The 14,748-nt window shown below is 41.6% G+C and overlaps 1 protein-coding gene across 1 annotated transcript; it reads right to left on the reverse strand.

The window, feature by feature from the left end:
- Nucleotides 1-573: 573 nt before the first annotated feature.
- Nucleotides 574-14,572, reverse strand: rab3gap2 (RAB3 GTPase activating protein subunit 2 (non-catalytic)). The gene is given in 35 exon segments (XM_083908175.1): nt 574-747; nt 1,059-1,223; nt 1,325-1,549; nt 1,700-1,789; nt 1,934-2,149; nt 2,914-2,988; nt 3,495-3,530; nt 3,611-3,681; nt 3,895-3,961; nt 4,095-4,201; nt 4,299-4,475; nt 4,709-4,887; nt 4,889-5,132; nt 5,243-5,351; nt 5,887-5,984; nt 6,439-6,652; nt 7,143-7,264; nt 7,380-7,470; nt 7,567-7,631; nt 7,736-7,818; nt 8,291-8,434; nt 8,740-8,935; nt 9,182-9,321; nt 9,431-9,523; nt 9,862-9,941; nt 10,037-10,185; nt 10,401-10,499; nt 10,877-10,976; nt 11,804-11,905; nt 11,993-12,068; nt 12,170-12,217; nt 12,319-12,400; nt 12,573-12,690; nt 12,926-13,011; nt 14,238-14,572. Coding segments are annotated over 35 exon segments (4,209 nt in total). The 5' UTR covers nt 14,347-14,572; the 3' UTR covers nt 574-594.
- Nucleotides 14,573-14,748: the final 176 nt, after the last annotated feature.

Raw genomic sequence — 14,748 nt, forward strand, 5'->3', positions numbered from 1 at the left:
GACAACAGTAGCGAACGTTGATATAGGTGAGTGAAGGTGAACAGCTGATTTTTATCTGGACCCTGTGATTGACCAGGAATGAACCATTATCCCAAACGTTTACGTGTGAGCTTTGCACAAACCTCTTTATTCTGCATTGGTTTTTTTTCGCCCAGTGGGACTACAGAAAAGACGGTGTACAGGCACAGCTCATTCAGCTCTGTCTCTCTATATAAATAAAAAATAAAGGTCCATATTTCTTTATGATACATCTCTTGTCGTTGCGAGGGAAGGGGAAGAGCAGAAAGGTCAAACAGATATGGCACACTGATGTCAAAACAGACAATTGAAAATTAAGCGCAAAGGTGACAACGAAAAAAATCTTAATTACAATTCCTACACTTATACTGCCGAACACTTTAAGAATCAATAACACAAGCACCCAATGAAGTAAGTGTTAAATGTGTGGACATGTTAGATTCAAAATTAAAAGTCAAATAACTACTTCCATGATGATGAGTGTACATGGTGAATAGGCTGCTTATCTTTCGGGTTTGCAGCCTCACCCCTTTTCTTTTAAGTTTGAAAAGGGTAGTAGCGGGTGAATCCTCAGGGTCAGTCCTCTGTGGTTAGAGCCTCCACTGCCTCCAGAAGGTGCAGGGCCAGGCTGTACTGAGCGTGATTCTCTGGCAGGATTTCAATCACGCGGCTGACCAGCCGGCTGCTCTGGGACAGAGGGACCAGAGGACACCGCAGCTCGCTGGGATCCTGCACAGCAAAGGAATGTATTTAGATTTTGTACATACACTACTGTTCAAACGTTTGGGGTCACTTCCATTAAAACTCACACTTATTCTTCAAACTTTGCTTTCGTCAAAGAACCAGCAAAACTGTTTTCAGCTGTGCTAACATAATTGCACAAGGGTTTTCAAATCATCCAATAGCCTTCTAATGCGATTAGCAAACACAATGTACCATCAGAACACTGGAGAGATGCAACATTAACAATGTATGGAGTGTATTTCTGATTCATTTAATGCAATATTTATAGAAAAAAAAGAGTGCTTTTCCTGTCTTACCATGGCCTTGAGCCACGTGCAGAGGGTTGGGGGAAGACGGGCCAGGAGCTCCATTGCAGGCTGCGTCTGACTCTGGCTGTGCAACAGTGAGAAGCTCAGTCTCTGTCCACTCAATACCAACAGCTGAGAGCCCAACACATCCTTATCTTCCACCTGTAACATCACCTGAAAGACAGGAAGCAACAACAAACAGGAAAATGACAAGTTATGATCCCAATTTTAGCCTCCGTCTGCAGCAAATAAAGAACAGTCCACGTCTCCCTCACCTCTTCTGCTCGGAGGTCCAGGCCTTGGTTGTAGAGTTCACATACGAGGTGTCGCCGCAGGATGTCGGGGTTCACCTGCAGCAGGGAGCCCAGCTCCAGACACAGCGAGGGCCACCAATCAGCTTTGGGGCCACTTGATGGTAGAGGAGGGCAACCAGTGCCAGAGGCTGAGCTGGAATGATCATCTATAGCCTGAACCCAGCCAGACAGCACCCGCAGGAGGAACTGAGACACAGTGGGGATGTTGATCATCCAGTCTTAACCTTATAACCGTTCAAATGAGCCACTATAGAACCAGAGGTGACGATCCAGGCTATGGCCCCCCCTCAGTGCCTTGACATATGTCTTTTAAAAACAACTAAAAACGTCTCTTACCTCCTGTCTCAGTGAGACCAGGCCTGGGTCCATGTCTCCACTGGGCATCAGCTGGATTGACGTCAGGTCTCTGAAGAACGCGTTCTTACCCTTGAACAAATATATCGATATATTGTCATTATTTCAAAGTAATTTTTTGTGTACAATATTTAGAAAAAACACCATATGATAAGACAATATCAGTGTTATATCCCTGTGTTGGATCTCCTGTATGTGAATGTGCTGTGTCCTCACCTTGCTGTCATACAGGCTGAGCGGTTTGACCTTCAGACTAAAGGTCATAGCAGCATGTAGCAGGGAGGCTAACAGGCAGTGGTGTTGGACCAGAGGGTAGTGGACCCCTCTCTGCTCCAGGGCCAGTTCAGCTATGGAGGCGGGGCCTTCTGCTCCGCACCACGCCTCCTCCACAGAAAGCTCCGGAGGTGACACCTCCTCTACGGCCGAGTCGGCCTGCAGGAGAAACCAAAGAGGAGACTTTATGCACAGCAGCCACTTTGACGTATTAAACAACAGGAGTTACTGATCACTTGAACAACAGGTTTATGCAATTTATTGAACGTACAGGTTTATTTATAGCAGTAGAATCTACTTCTGAAACGTTTTTGTTACATACTACAGCTTTAACTCACGCTGACTGGCACCATCTAAGCCTCTTCATTAAGTTTCTTGCAGCATTATTTTTTTTGGTAATTCCAAGTGTGCAGTATAGAGGCATACGTTATGCTTTAAAAAGAGAACTCTTGACATTATCAGCACACTTATTCAACATGCGTGTAATAAAGTTAGCTTGGCCATGCATCTTACAACACGGTCTGTATATACTGTACATACATCTTAACATACGTCTTAATCATTCATCAATTTGCTGTGTTATCTCAAAGTTCTGTTTAGGTGTGATGTGATATTATGTGAACTATAATTATTAGTTGTACATTAGTAACCACAGTTGCAGCAGCAGCACAAAAATGACCACCTACATTAAAGACAATGGGTATCATACTGTGTCTCAAGTTCATCACACTTCAATTCTATTTCAAATTCAACAAATAAAAGAAGAGAGACCTGGTCGGCCATACTTCACTGACCATGCTCTGTGCCGAGTTTATGTGACGCACTGCTCATTCTCCATGCTTTGTTTTTGGGATGTTTTTTTTACTCACATAATATTCTATAAAAGAAAAAGGCCACTGATTCTTAACCAATACTTCAGTCACCTCCATGAGGATCTGCAGCAGCTGGACACAGCAGCCCAGGAACAACGTCATGGCTTTGTCTCCCATCCCGACATCCTGCACGCAGAAACACACGTGGTCTTAATGTACTGGCATAAAATGTATATATGTATATATATAAATTTATATATAATACACACACATATATATACATATACATATATATATATACATATATAAACACATACATACATATACATACACATGTATATATACACATACACACAAGCATATGTATACATATACATATATGTATATATGTGTGCATACATATACATACATATGTGTATATATATACACACACACATATATGTATATATATACATATACACACATATATGTATATACACAAGTATATGTGTGTATATATATACATACATATACATATACACACACACATATGTATACCTATATATACATAGACGTATATACACATACACATATACACATCCACACATATACTGTATATATATATATATATATATACACTGTATATATGTATGTGTACAAGGGAGAAAAATAAATATGCATATTTGAGAATCAGTGCTGAAACACATACGTACCCGTCGACATAAACGATCTTTAGGTGCTTTGCCCACCTACGAAAAACAAGTGCAAACTGTTGTTTGATTGACGTCACACCCTCAGAACAACTGGACACTGCATGTGCACCACTTACTTTCTCCATGAGGAAAGCTGCAGCTGAGAATCGTTTGACAATGAACGTGCTCCACATCATTGCGGAAATACCTGTGAGAACGATTCAGGAAAGTCCAGTGATGAAATGTTCAGTTTTTTGGTAAACATGAAGCAAAGAAACCAGAAAATATTCACTTTTGAGAAGCTGAAACATCAGCAACCTTAATTTAATTATAAAAAAACAAATATTCAAACCATTTAAGTGATTATAAAATGAGTTACGATTAATTTGGTAATCGATTAATCAAAAAAGAAGACACTAACCTAATTGGATGTGTGGACTGGAGATGACTTTCAAGTGTTCCACAGCCCAGCACAAGCATTGACCCTCCTGAGATAAGAAGCAGGTGTGAGAACAAACGTGACCTTCGTTGCGTAGACTTATGGAAACTAGTTTTTTCTAAACGAGCAAGTAGTAAAGAATCCCATCAGCAAGAGCAAGATATTTTTGAATTTGTGTGCACCTCTGGGTCTTTGTTCCACTGCACCACGTATTCCCAGCAGCAGTGGGCGAAGAGCAGGTCAGGTGAGAGGGAGTGTGGGAACCGCTGGCACACAGCCACCAACAGTTCTGGAGGAACACATTTAGAAGTGACGACAGTGAATAAATAGTAAACACTCAATCATAACATTGCTAAAATTAGTCATTTAGATGTTTCAGTCTTGACCTGCTGTCCTGTCGTCGTCCCCCTGGCTCTGCTCGGCCTCATCATTTCCGTCTTCTCCCGCCTTCTGCTCTTCTCTACTGTCATCTGCATCTTCTCTCTTCTGGAGAATTTCCTTCAACCGCTGTGGGGCCAAGTTTTGCCTGAACACCCACTTGGAGACACTGTCAGCGATGCCACCTTCACAGCGAAAGGAAAAGCATAACCAAAAAAAAATATTTATGTGTCTGCAACATGAGAGACACCAGACAGAAGAAAGTAAACAAAACTGAAAAAAGAAATCCGTGGAAAATAGAAACATCAGGGTAAAAATAAATGAGAAGCAGCAGCCATGTTAGCAAATATCTTCCTGTGCGTGAACATAAGAAAATAAGAAGATGTGAAATGTTTTTTGAGGCCATTCTCTTTTCTACCTGTGCCTCCCTCCAACAACGCTTTGACAGAACACTGTGCTGCAGCGCCTGTGGGTGCTCCCTGAGGAGGAGGCACCAACAGCAGGGTCTGCAACACCAGCACGTCCTCCAGCTGACGAACACACACCACCCACTGCTCCAACTCCAGGGACACTGCCTCCCACTCTGAATGCAACTGTCACACACACACAGAGAACAAACCCAAGCTGTGAATTTGAGTCCCAACAACCTAATTTGTGCTTAATACATTTTAAAAGCTCTACCTTGGTGTCAGCGTGGCTCGTGATGCTAGCCTTAGCAGCGCGGTGGGCAACAAAGGCTGCGAGCAGAGCGGCGGCAGAATTGTGAGACTGAATGCATGTAGTGCGGACCTGCTGCCACCAGGGGGAGACGGACTGAGGGTCCCATGAATCATCCACTGCGCCTGAGAAGTCAAAAAACGACTTTATTTCTATGTATTTATTTACTGATAGTTCACGTGTTCTCCATGAAGAAGAAACATTACCACACACAGAATCAGAACACAGAACATACCTTTCATGTTGCTCAGGACAATGAGGAGTGTGTGTAGGTTTTTAACAGTTTCCTCTGGTTTCTGTAGCACCTCCTTCTCCCTTTGCAACCACACGCTCATCAGCAAAAACTGATAGTAAGACAAAAAGTAAATAACATTTATTAACTTATCGGTACTGCTAAATGTAAAAACACATTATTAGAGGTGGGTTTTGTGGAATTATTGCTCAATAACGGCAATAATATGTTGCCTAACCCAGCTTTAACCCTGTGGCAGAAGGTGACAAGAGATAAAGATTGCTTGCATTCCTTATTCGGTTTCTAATATATATCGTGACAAAAGGAAACATGAGCACAATAAGGAAGTGTGCTGTTCGCTGGAGAAGATACATGTTGGTCTGTCCTCTCTCTCGCTATGTTTACACGGAATAATGGGAATAAATAATGGATCTGCAGAGAGTTGAGCAAAGTGCTTTGTGTAATATTAATCAATATTAATCATTGTGATCATCACGCGGTTTCTGCACAATAACGTTTGATGGGTGAGGAAATTCTGATCCACTGTTGTGATTTTAAGTATATAAATATATTTATATCAGGAGTGAGATATTGGTTATTCTCTTGTCTGGCACCTGACTCTTTTGATTTTGAGTTTGACATCTTACCAGCAACTGCTGTGGACTGACGCCCGTCTGCTGCAGTGTGTCGCACACTTTATGGATCGGGCTTTTTCCACACAGACAACCCCAGAACAGAAAGTTTCCTGCAAAGACACAGACACACAAGGGCAAAGGTCATCAGCCTGCATTGTTCATTATAAATCCATAACGCTCCTCGTGGCTCCCGTGAAACCTGACTGCGCTACTTTTTACACTTATCTGCGTGATATGGTGCAGATTGCACTTTGATTTGGAGAAACACCAGTGAAATTCCACACACTGACACTACTCACTGTAACTCACCGTCAATGAGATGTTATACAATTTAGATTTAGCCATCACAATTAATGCTTCATTTTGACTGTGTCGTGGTAAAGTAAGTTCAAAGGTTCAATATAATGTGTGCTTTCTTTGTACATGCATGATGCATGGTTTTTAATTGCTTCAACATGCATGAGCAACTGCATGACGAATTGTCGGAATAACCATGTGTATAGAGTACTCCTACTCACGCGTGATGCATGTATCTTTCAGAGACAACTGGGAATTTAACCATACCGAGCTGGTTCCAGTCCGTTTCAGCACCTCGGATCATTTTCACCTCCCCGTCCTCGGTGCACTCCATCTGGGAGAGAAAGGCCTGGGCAGTGAGGGGCGAGTCGGGCGAGTCCTGAGCAAAACTAACACTGGGTCTCGAGGTGAGCTGAGTGTAGCACTGCAAGGTTGGACCAACGCGGGACAATTCATCCTCGATGCCCTCTAGCGAGTCCTGCTAGGTGGAGAGAAAATATAAGTTGAACACAAATGCACATGCTTAATCTCTTAATCTTTAAAATCACTTCACAATTTGGAACTACTTTTTTCTTGTTTTATTGCTTTTATAACTACTATTCTTTGGTCTTATTTGCTGTTGTATAATGTTGTCTTCTTGCTTCTATTTCTCTGCGAATTGATTTATATTGACATGACCAATTCTTGTGTGTGCATGTAGTATATGTATGTATGTGTGTATATATACATATATATACACACATACATATACACATATGTATATATATATATACTTACATACATACATACATGCACATATACATATATTATATACACATATGCATACATATATATATGTATATACACACATATATATATATATGCAGTATACACATGTAAGGTTGTTGTATGGTTAGGATAAGGTCCGGGTAAGGCCAGTAAGTCAATATTATGTCATCTGAGATTCATAGTACCAGACTGTATGCACTCACATTTCCAGAGCAATCCTCTGTGTCTGCAGCAGAGTGCAGCTGCTGGATGTCTGAGTAAAGCTGTAGCAGCTTCATTTGCGAAGAGCAGAGCTGGAGAAGTTCTGTGCCCACTTCCTCTGGGTCTGTAAATACAGAGATAAGCCACCACATATAAGCGTAGTGTAAAATAAAGTGAGAACTTACTCCAACTACATCTTAAAATGCACACGATTTCTCCAGCAGTGGACTGGTACTTACCGTGTTGCTTCAGATTGTCATATAAGGAGCGTGTGATGTTCGTGAGACAAGAGACGGGGGCATTTTTATTTGACAGCAGAGAATCTAGAGCCTAAAAGGAAATGCAAATGTTGCAGTTACAATACTGACTGTTGAACACAGCATGCACATCCATCACAGTAGCGTGTGTGGTGGCATTTTATCTCACCTGCTTCTTGATGGCAGGGTGTTTGATATCGAGCAGCACAGTTTTGGCTTCTCTCTCAAAAATATCTATTTAGAAATGAAGAGTAAACACACAGAGGAAAGTTCTCTCATCATCCAACACAGTTACAATCTTTTTATTAACATCTAGCTTTCACTACTGCATGTCTTACCAGGTTCCACACCTCTGCTCCTCAGTATAGTGGTCAGCCTCTTTAACAAGTGCATATCTTTGGCTCGTTCGCTCTTCTTGTCGCTGAAATGGTCCAGACAAAGAAAGATGAGTCATGGTGTCATGACCGACAAGAGCAACTTGTCATTTTTACAAGTGAGATACGACAATAAAACATGCAAGCTTGAAATGCTAACAGCCTACTGTCTGTAACCTTGTATATATAAACACATATTCACCATTAACTAGGTGCTTACTAACATGCATATAGGTAGCATACTAGCCCTTTATTAGTAAATATTAAACGCTTATTATCACCTTATGTAGGAAAAATCTTGTGTTGTAATAGAGGTAGAATAAGGTTATGTCGAATAAGGTGTTAATACGTGCTTTATGATTACTAATAAAGGGCTAGTATGCTACTTATATACTTGTTCTACTATAAGAAAAGTAAGTGAGTGCATTTTCTGCAAATAGTAGATGCTCCTTTCAAAAAAGCTAGTAAATAAAAACATCTTCAGGATAAATGTGCAGTATCTTCCCTCAGTGTACCAACCTGAGGGCCAGGTGAAAGGGAATGTTCACAGTCCTCATTGCTCCTGTGATGGGATCCAGCAAACACACCTGCTGGGTGTGAAGCTGCCAGCCCTGACTGGTCACACTGTTCACGCCCATTAGATGGTAGCCGGCATACAGCAACCTGTGCGTGCGCACACACACACACACACACACACACACACACACACACACACACACACACACACACACACACACACACACACACACACACACACACACACACACACACACACACACACACACACACACACACACACACACACACACACACACACACACACACACACACACACACACACACACACACACACACACACACACACACACACACACACACACACACACACACACACACACACACACAGTGAGCATTTGCATAATGTTTCTAATGACAGAGAAATATATGTAAGAAAAAGCTGCCCGTACCTGCAGTGTTTACCCACAGTGAAAGCTCCAACTCGAGGCCCCTGCTGCATCCCCCACACCTCCAGAATCCCCCTGCGGGGGGCATATATAATAAGGAAGAGAGCATGCCGTCTGGGGAGGGAAGAAGTGGGGGAGAAGTCCCGATCGCCTCGCTCCTCCGGAACCTGCAGCCAACCCAGCTGTGCGTCTCTGTAACCTACAATGAGGTTGAATGTACACTTCCGTTCAAGACTTATGTCCTTATTTTTGAAGGAAAAGCTATTTTTTTTTCAATGAATATATATCATTGAATTAATCAGAAATACACTCTATACATCGTTAATGTGGTAAACGACTATTCTAGCTGCAAAGGTCTGGTTTTTAATGGAATATGTACATAGGTGTATAGAGGCCCATATATATCCTGGTAATTTCTTGATATTTCACTCTATGTTTCCCTCACCTTTCCACATGCGGATGGCAATGCCCCTGGCCAGGTCCAGCAGCGTGACTCGACCAAAGTCATCCGTCACTCCAGCCATTGTGTTGCAGGGAGACAGACAGATGGACTCTCCGTGGCGACGAGAGTCTGGGAGACCGAATCTGAAACGGACAAGGGAAGGGCATCAGCAAGTTTAATAGTGCCGTATCAAGCTTCATATCAATAAGACACTGTATATGTATTTCTGTCCAGATATCGTAATAATGGTACCTGATTCCTAAGCCTGTGGCAGGCTCCACCTTGGGCTTCTGTTTCTGAGGCGTCTCCTCTTCGTGCTTATTTTTGTTCCAACCTAACCACCCGCTGAAACAAAGTAGGACAGTGATCAAGGAACATTAAAGAGGATGAAAAAAAAGAACATACTAAGGTTTTAAATTAGAGGGGTCTCAAGGTAGGATAAAAAGCAAACATGCTCCTTGTATGGATTTACACTGCCACAGAGAAGAGAACAGGCTTTAAATGAGATTATTGATTGGACGGCTTTGTGTGTGCAGTGCAGTCCCACAGCGACACAGAAGACACTGATGCTATGACTCATTCATTTAACCTTGACTACTTCTTTATTATTGGACTTTATGGTAGCAGGACTATGTTTCAGAGGGTCCTTACTCCTGCACAAGGACAGGTGAACAAAGACATACCTAGCAGCGCTGAAGAGGGCTGAGGTGAGTTTACTGGCCACAGCCAGAGCTACGTGAGATAGAAGAGGCTGGGAGCTTCCCTGTGAAGAGATCCAACAAAGAGACACGTCTATGTCCTGTTTTCTATGTCATGAATGCATCACCCCGACAAACACACACACACACACACACTCACCTCTATAGCGTAATAAAAGCCCGTGTAAGGTCCTCCTCCCACAGTGACATACTGGCTCATGGCAGGGGGGCTGCCCTTCACTGAAGCATTAAATCCCCCCAAGATAGATGCATTCTTCAGCTGATCGAACACACACAGCGTCATAATGCCTAAGAGGAGGAGTGGACAAATAGACAGAGACGAGTCAGAAAGAGCTGTAAACGTTTCAATCCAATTTTGCTGTGGAAATACTGTGAAACATGGCCTGTAAAATAAGATTTAATATCAATTAATCTCACATAGTGACATGGTTTATGGTGGAGTCGTAAATCAAGAGGAGGCTAATCCATAACTATCAATCTATGTATAACTAATAGCACCTTACCCACACTACCGTGGTCCACAATGGTGTCCATGTCCTGCAGAGCCCACTTCTTGTAGGCCAGGGGAGGAGGCTGGATCGAATCACTTCCTGCTGCAGCAGCTGGGTGAATGAGGATGAAAGAAAGGTTGAAGACGGGAGAAAAAGCAACATAAAAAAACATAATTGATGATTTTTCTGAAAATCCATCATGTATTGCTTTCAGCAGGCAGGCATATCTTGCATCTAGCTTAACTGAAACATGGGATAATGCTGTTTAAGGGTATACATTCCCAGAGTACTATTAGCACTGCTTAAGATTGGATACCAAAGGCTGAATAAGGGTGTATACTCCAAGTAAAATAATTTACAATAACACACTGCAACAATACCATTGAATTCAAAACTACACGCCTGCAACTCTGAAGCTAAGGTGGACACATAAATATTTCCGCATTAATACACGCTGGTTTCATCATGCACACACAAACAGAAATTACCTCTTGCCACTTGGTTTCTGCAGGCACGTAGAGACTGAAAGAGGCTGAAGCCATCGATGGTGACCAGAGCAGCAGGGTAGAGGATGCTCAACTCTTCATGCTGCAGTGGAATAAATATCAATAAACACATCAAATAAAATGGAAGGTTAACATTTAGCCGTTGCAAAAAAAAGAGCATGTGAACAGGAAACACACACTAGTTACTGCTACCAAAGAAAAATATCGACCAGGTAACGACAAACCAAACAGGTACATATTGTTTGCCTTCACCTTCTTGGTGTTTGTCCAAAGAAGGGTGTGTAACTTTTGTGGGGACACGTCCTGTTTTATCATTTATCTGGTCCTGCCCTTAGTTTATTTAGTTTGGATGTGCATTGTCCATTGGACAGTTTTTGTAATTGATGCAATGTGCAGGTCAGAATGTTTTACATCCCGTATTGTAATGTCCAAGCAATTGCTACACTGTGCTAAGCTATGCTAACCTGTTGTTACTTAATTTACTGTACATTTTATAAAACATCAAACGATTCAATGTGCGGAATTTCAGTGCATATTTCATCTGTTTTTGCAAAGTCATTTAAATACTCTAAAATGCCAATTTGCATATCTTACATCACAATATTAAATACATATACATATATATTTACATATATAAATATATATATACACACACACACGTGGGTAAATATATGTGCACACATATATATTGTATATTCACATATATACTTACATATAAACATATATACAGTACATATATACACACACATGCACACATATATATGCATATATACATATATATATTTACATAAACATACATATATACATATTATACATATGTATGTATATATATATATATATATATACACATATATACATACGTATATACGTATGTGTATATATATACAGATATTCAGATGTTATCATTACCTGCTCCGACACGCCAGGATGACGAGGAATCTCATATGTGCGACACTTCAGCCTCAGCACTGGGTCCTCATGCAGCAGCTGGGCCAGGAGCAGAACCCCATTCTGATAACATACAATGAGTTTTATGTCAACAAATGTCACGCAAAATGGTTAAGAGCTATAAGATCGTAGTAACGATGGATAAGGTACCTCTGTGTAGAAGCGGACATAACCAGATGTGAAACCAACAACCACACATGTCCAGTCAGGCCGTCCTGTGGAGCTCCTGGAAAAGCAAACGCAAACATTCACAGTTAAAATGACACATGCAAATATTTGGAACTGCCACAGACATCTCATCTTTCACTCACGTTAAGTATTACCTACCGCTTTTGGCTTGCCAGAGGGATACAGATGCAGCTGCTCACACACTCTCTGAGGGGAAAGCGTACATACAGTGTACAGTGAGATAGGTTATTTTCCCATAATCACACTACCCATTTTTTTCTTCTTATATAAGCTGAATATACTCTCACCCTTCTTCAGTACTGAGGGCGCCAGTCCAAGACACAGCCAGAGTCATCTCTTCTTTGCCACTGTCATCTGTGCGCCACTTTGCTGTAAGAAAATAATAAAAATAGGAAGTCACATTCAAAGATTCAAATCTCTTTCCCAACTCATCTGCATATCTTTGGAGATGCAAAGGCTGTGAAAAAGTAAATAAGTCAATCCAGTGTCCTAAGAAGAATAGCTGCAAAACCCTATGTGTGTGTGTGTGTGTGTGTGAGACCTGAGAGAAAAACTGCTTTTTGTTCACGGGCCACCACGAGCAGGTCCGAGCAGGGTGACAGCGAAACAACACAGTCCTGCAACCAGGGTCCAGTATGCCCTGTGGTCTCTTCCTCCACCTGCACATCAAACAGAAAGGTCAGTGGTTAGTGATGATTGCCATGCAACCAGTCAGCAGTCCAATATTTAATAATTGTATGATTCAGTATGATTCAACTACTCAAGTAGTTTTTCTTTTACGATGTTAACTCTGCAAAATCAAATGCTCCTGCTGCTAAATAGTACAGGCTGACAACTGGAATTTGAGGGACCTGTATGATTAACTCTGGTGCAAAAGACATTGAAAAGACAAACCGTTGAGGTTGCAGCAGCTTCCTCCTCCTTGTCACCACTCTCCCATGCTGACTCCCAGTCAGATGTGTCCCAAGTCAGCTGATCATCTGTTGAGGAAAAAGTGAACAAAGGGAGAGAGAGAGTCAGTCATCTGTATTGAGACTACAAACCCAAAAAAGAGGGAAAACAGGGGGACTGATGCAGGTGATGCTGGACCTAAACATACTCAAGAGTGGGTGGAAGACAAATAAGGGGGAAATAGGAGAAAAGTCAAGGACTAAGACCTGTTGCCATGGATATTTATGATGTGTGTGTGTGTGTGGGGGGGGGGGGGGGGTCTCATGCAGGATGACTCAAAGCTGAGAGGCTTGGCAGATTTCTCCCCGTCATGGTGTTGCAGAGCACAGCGCCTCTATCGCACTGCAAAGCCTTAATACTGAATAATTAATACTACAGTCTGATCACCACAAAGCTCTCTACGTTGCACAGTTTATCTTGTATTGTATAACTGATTCACTGCATTACCTGTCATCATGAATGCCAGGTCCATGGTTTTAACACAGTGTTGTAACACATGACCAAAAGCATCTTAACAAGTGAAAATGTAATTGTTTACAGATAACTTTCAAGCAGTTCTTTTTGTAAAGCATCAGGTTCAGCCCTCAAGATGAACAGGTGGTTGAAATGATTTTAAATAAAAATATGTTAATGTGCAGTTGTTTATATATATATATATATTAATTGTAAAACTAATTTAAATAACAAAAATGACAATAACAGCAATAATAAAATAAATAATAATAATAATTAGATTTATACCAGTGTCTGAAGCAAATATGATTGTGTCTGAGGATGATGAGGGAGTACACAATCTTACTGGGAATAAATCTGCCTCCTGTTAAAAGTCTTCTGACTTTGCTCAGCCTATTTACACACTTTTCTCAGGTGTTACTTGGTATAAAAAGTGTGAGAACCCCTGTTCTAAAGCATTTGGCTATTAAACTAATGCTGTTGGACCTTGAAAGCAGTGTAGCAGTGATGTATTTTTGTTTACTTTTTGTGAGTAAAATTGGGGACGATGAGAATGGCCAATGGCTAGGTTTAATTAACGCAGACCTGGCAACCCTGCCTGCAAATTAAAGTTTAATCTATCCCATCACCCAATGTGCTATGATTTTATTGAAGTATACCCATAGTCAGAAGATTAGCAATCGCTCTGATTGTATTGGTACTACAGTATGAGTGATTAAGATGTTCCAGAGGTAACGGTCTGAAGTTTTGTGACATGACATGCAACACTATGCTAATGTGTTTGTCCTCCAAGCCTTCGTACCTGTGTCTTTCTTCTCCTCCACTGGCTCAGGTTTCTGGTTCTGGAACAAGTAGTCCCGGACTGTCCTGAGCTCCTGGAGCCGGCAAAACTCCAACAAGCTGCAGGACATATCTCTGCTGTGCTGACCCGTCAGGACCCAGGCACACAGGGAAAACCAGTTAGCCTGCTTGCTAACAGCCCAGTTGCAGAACGGAGCTAATCAAGTACGTGTGCAAATCCTCCTACCGTATTTACTCTGTGACAGCTAATTTACAAAGACAAAACCACTGACGTGTCTCGAACAGTTCCGAAAAGGAATATCGACACAAGTCTGATATTCTTATTTTCGCTAATATTCGCAGTTCCCACCCGAGCCCTGATGTACTGATGACACATCATGGATGTATTATTAAGAACTGGAAAGAGCACCGCCCCTTTGGATGGTTTATTTCCGGGTTGTGGGCATCCAAAACATGGATGTATTATAAAATGATTTTATAATACATCCATGAGTTCCATAGGAATGAACGGA

The sequence above is a fragment of the Microchirus variegatus genome (genome assembly GCF_963457635.1).
Source record: "Microchirus variegatus genome assembly, chromosome: 21".
Lineage (NCBI taxonomy): Eukaryota > Metazoa > Chordata > Actinopteri > Pleuronectiformes > Soleidae > Microchirus > Microchirus variegatus.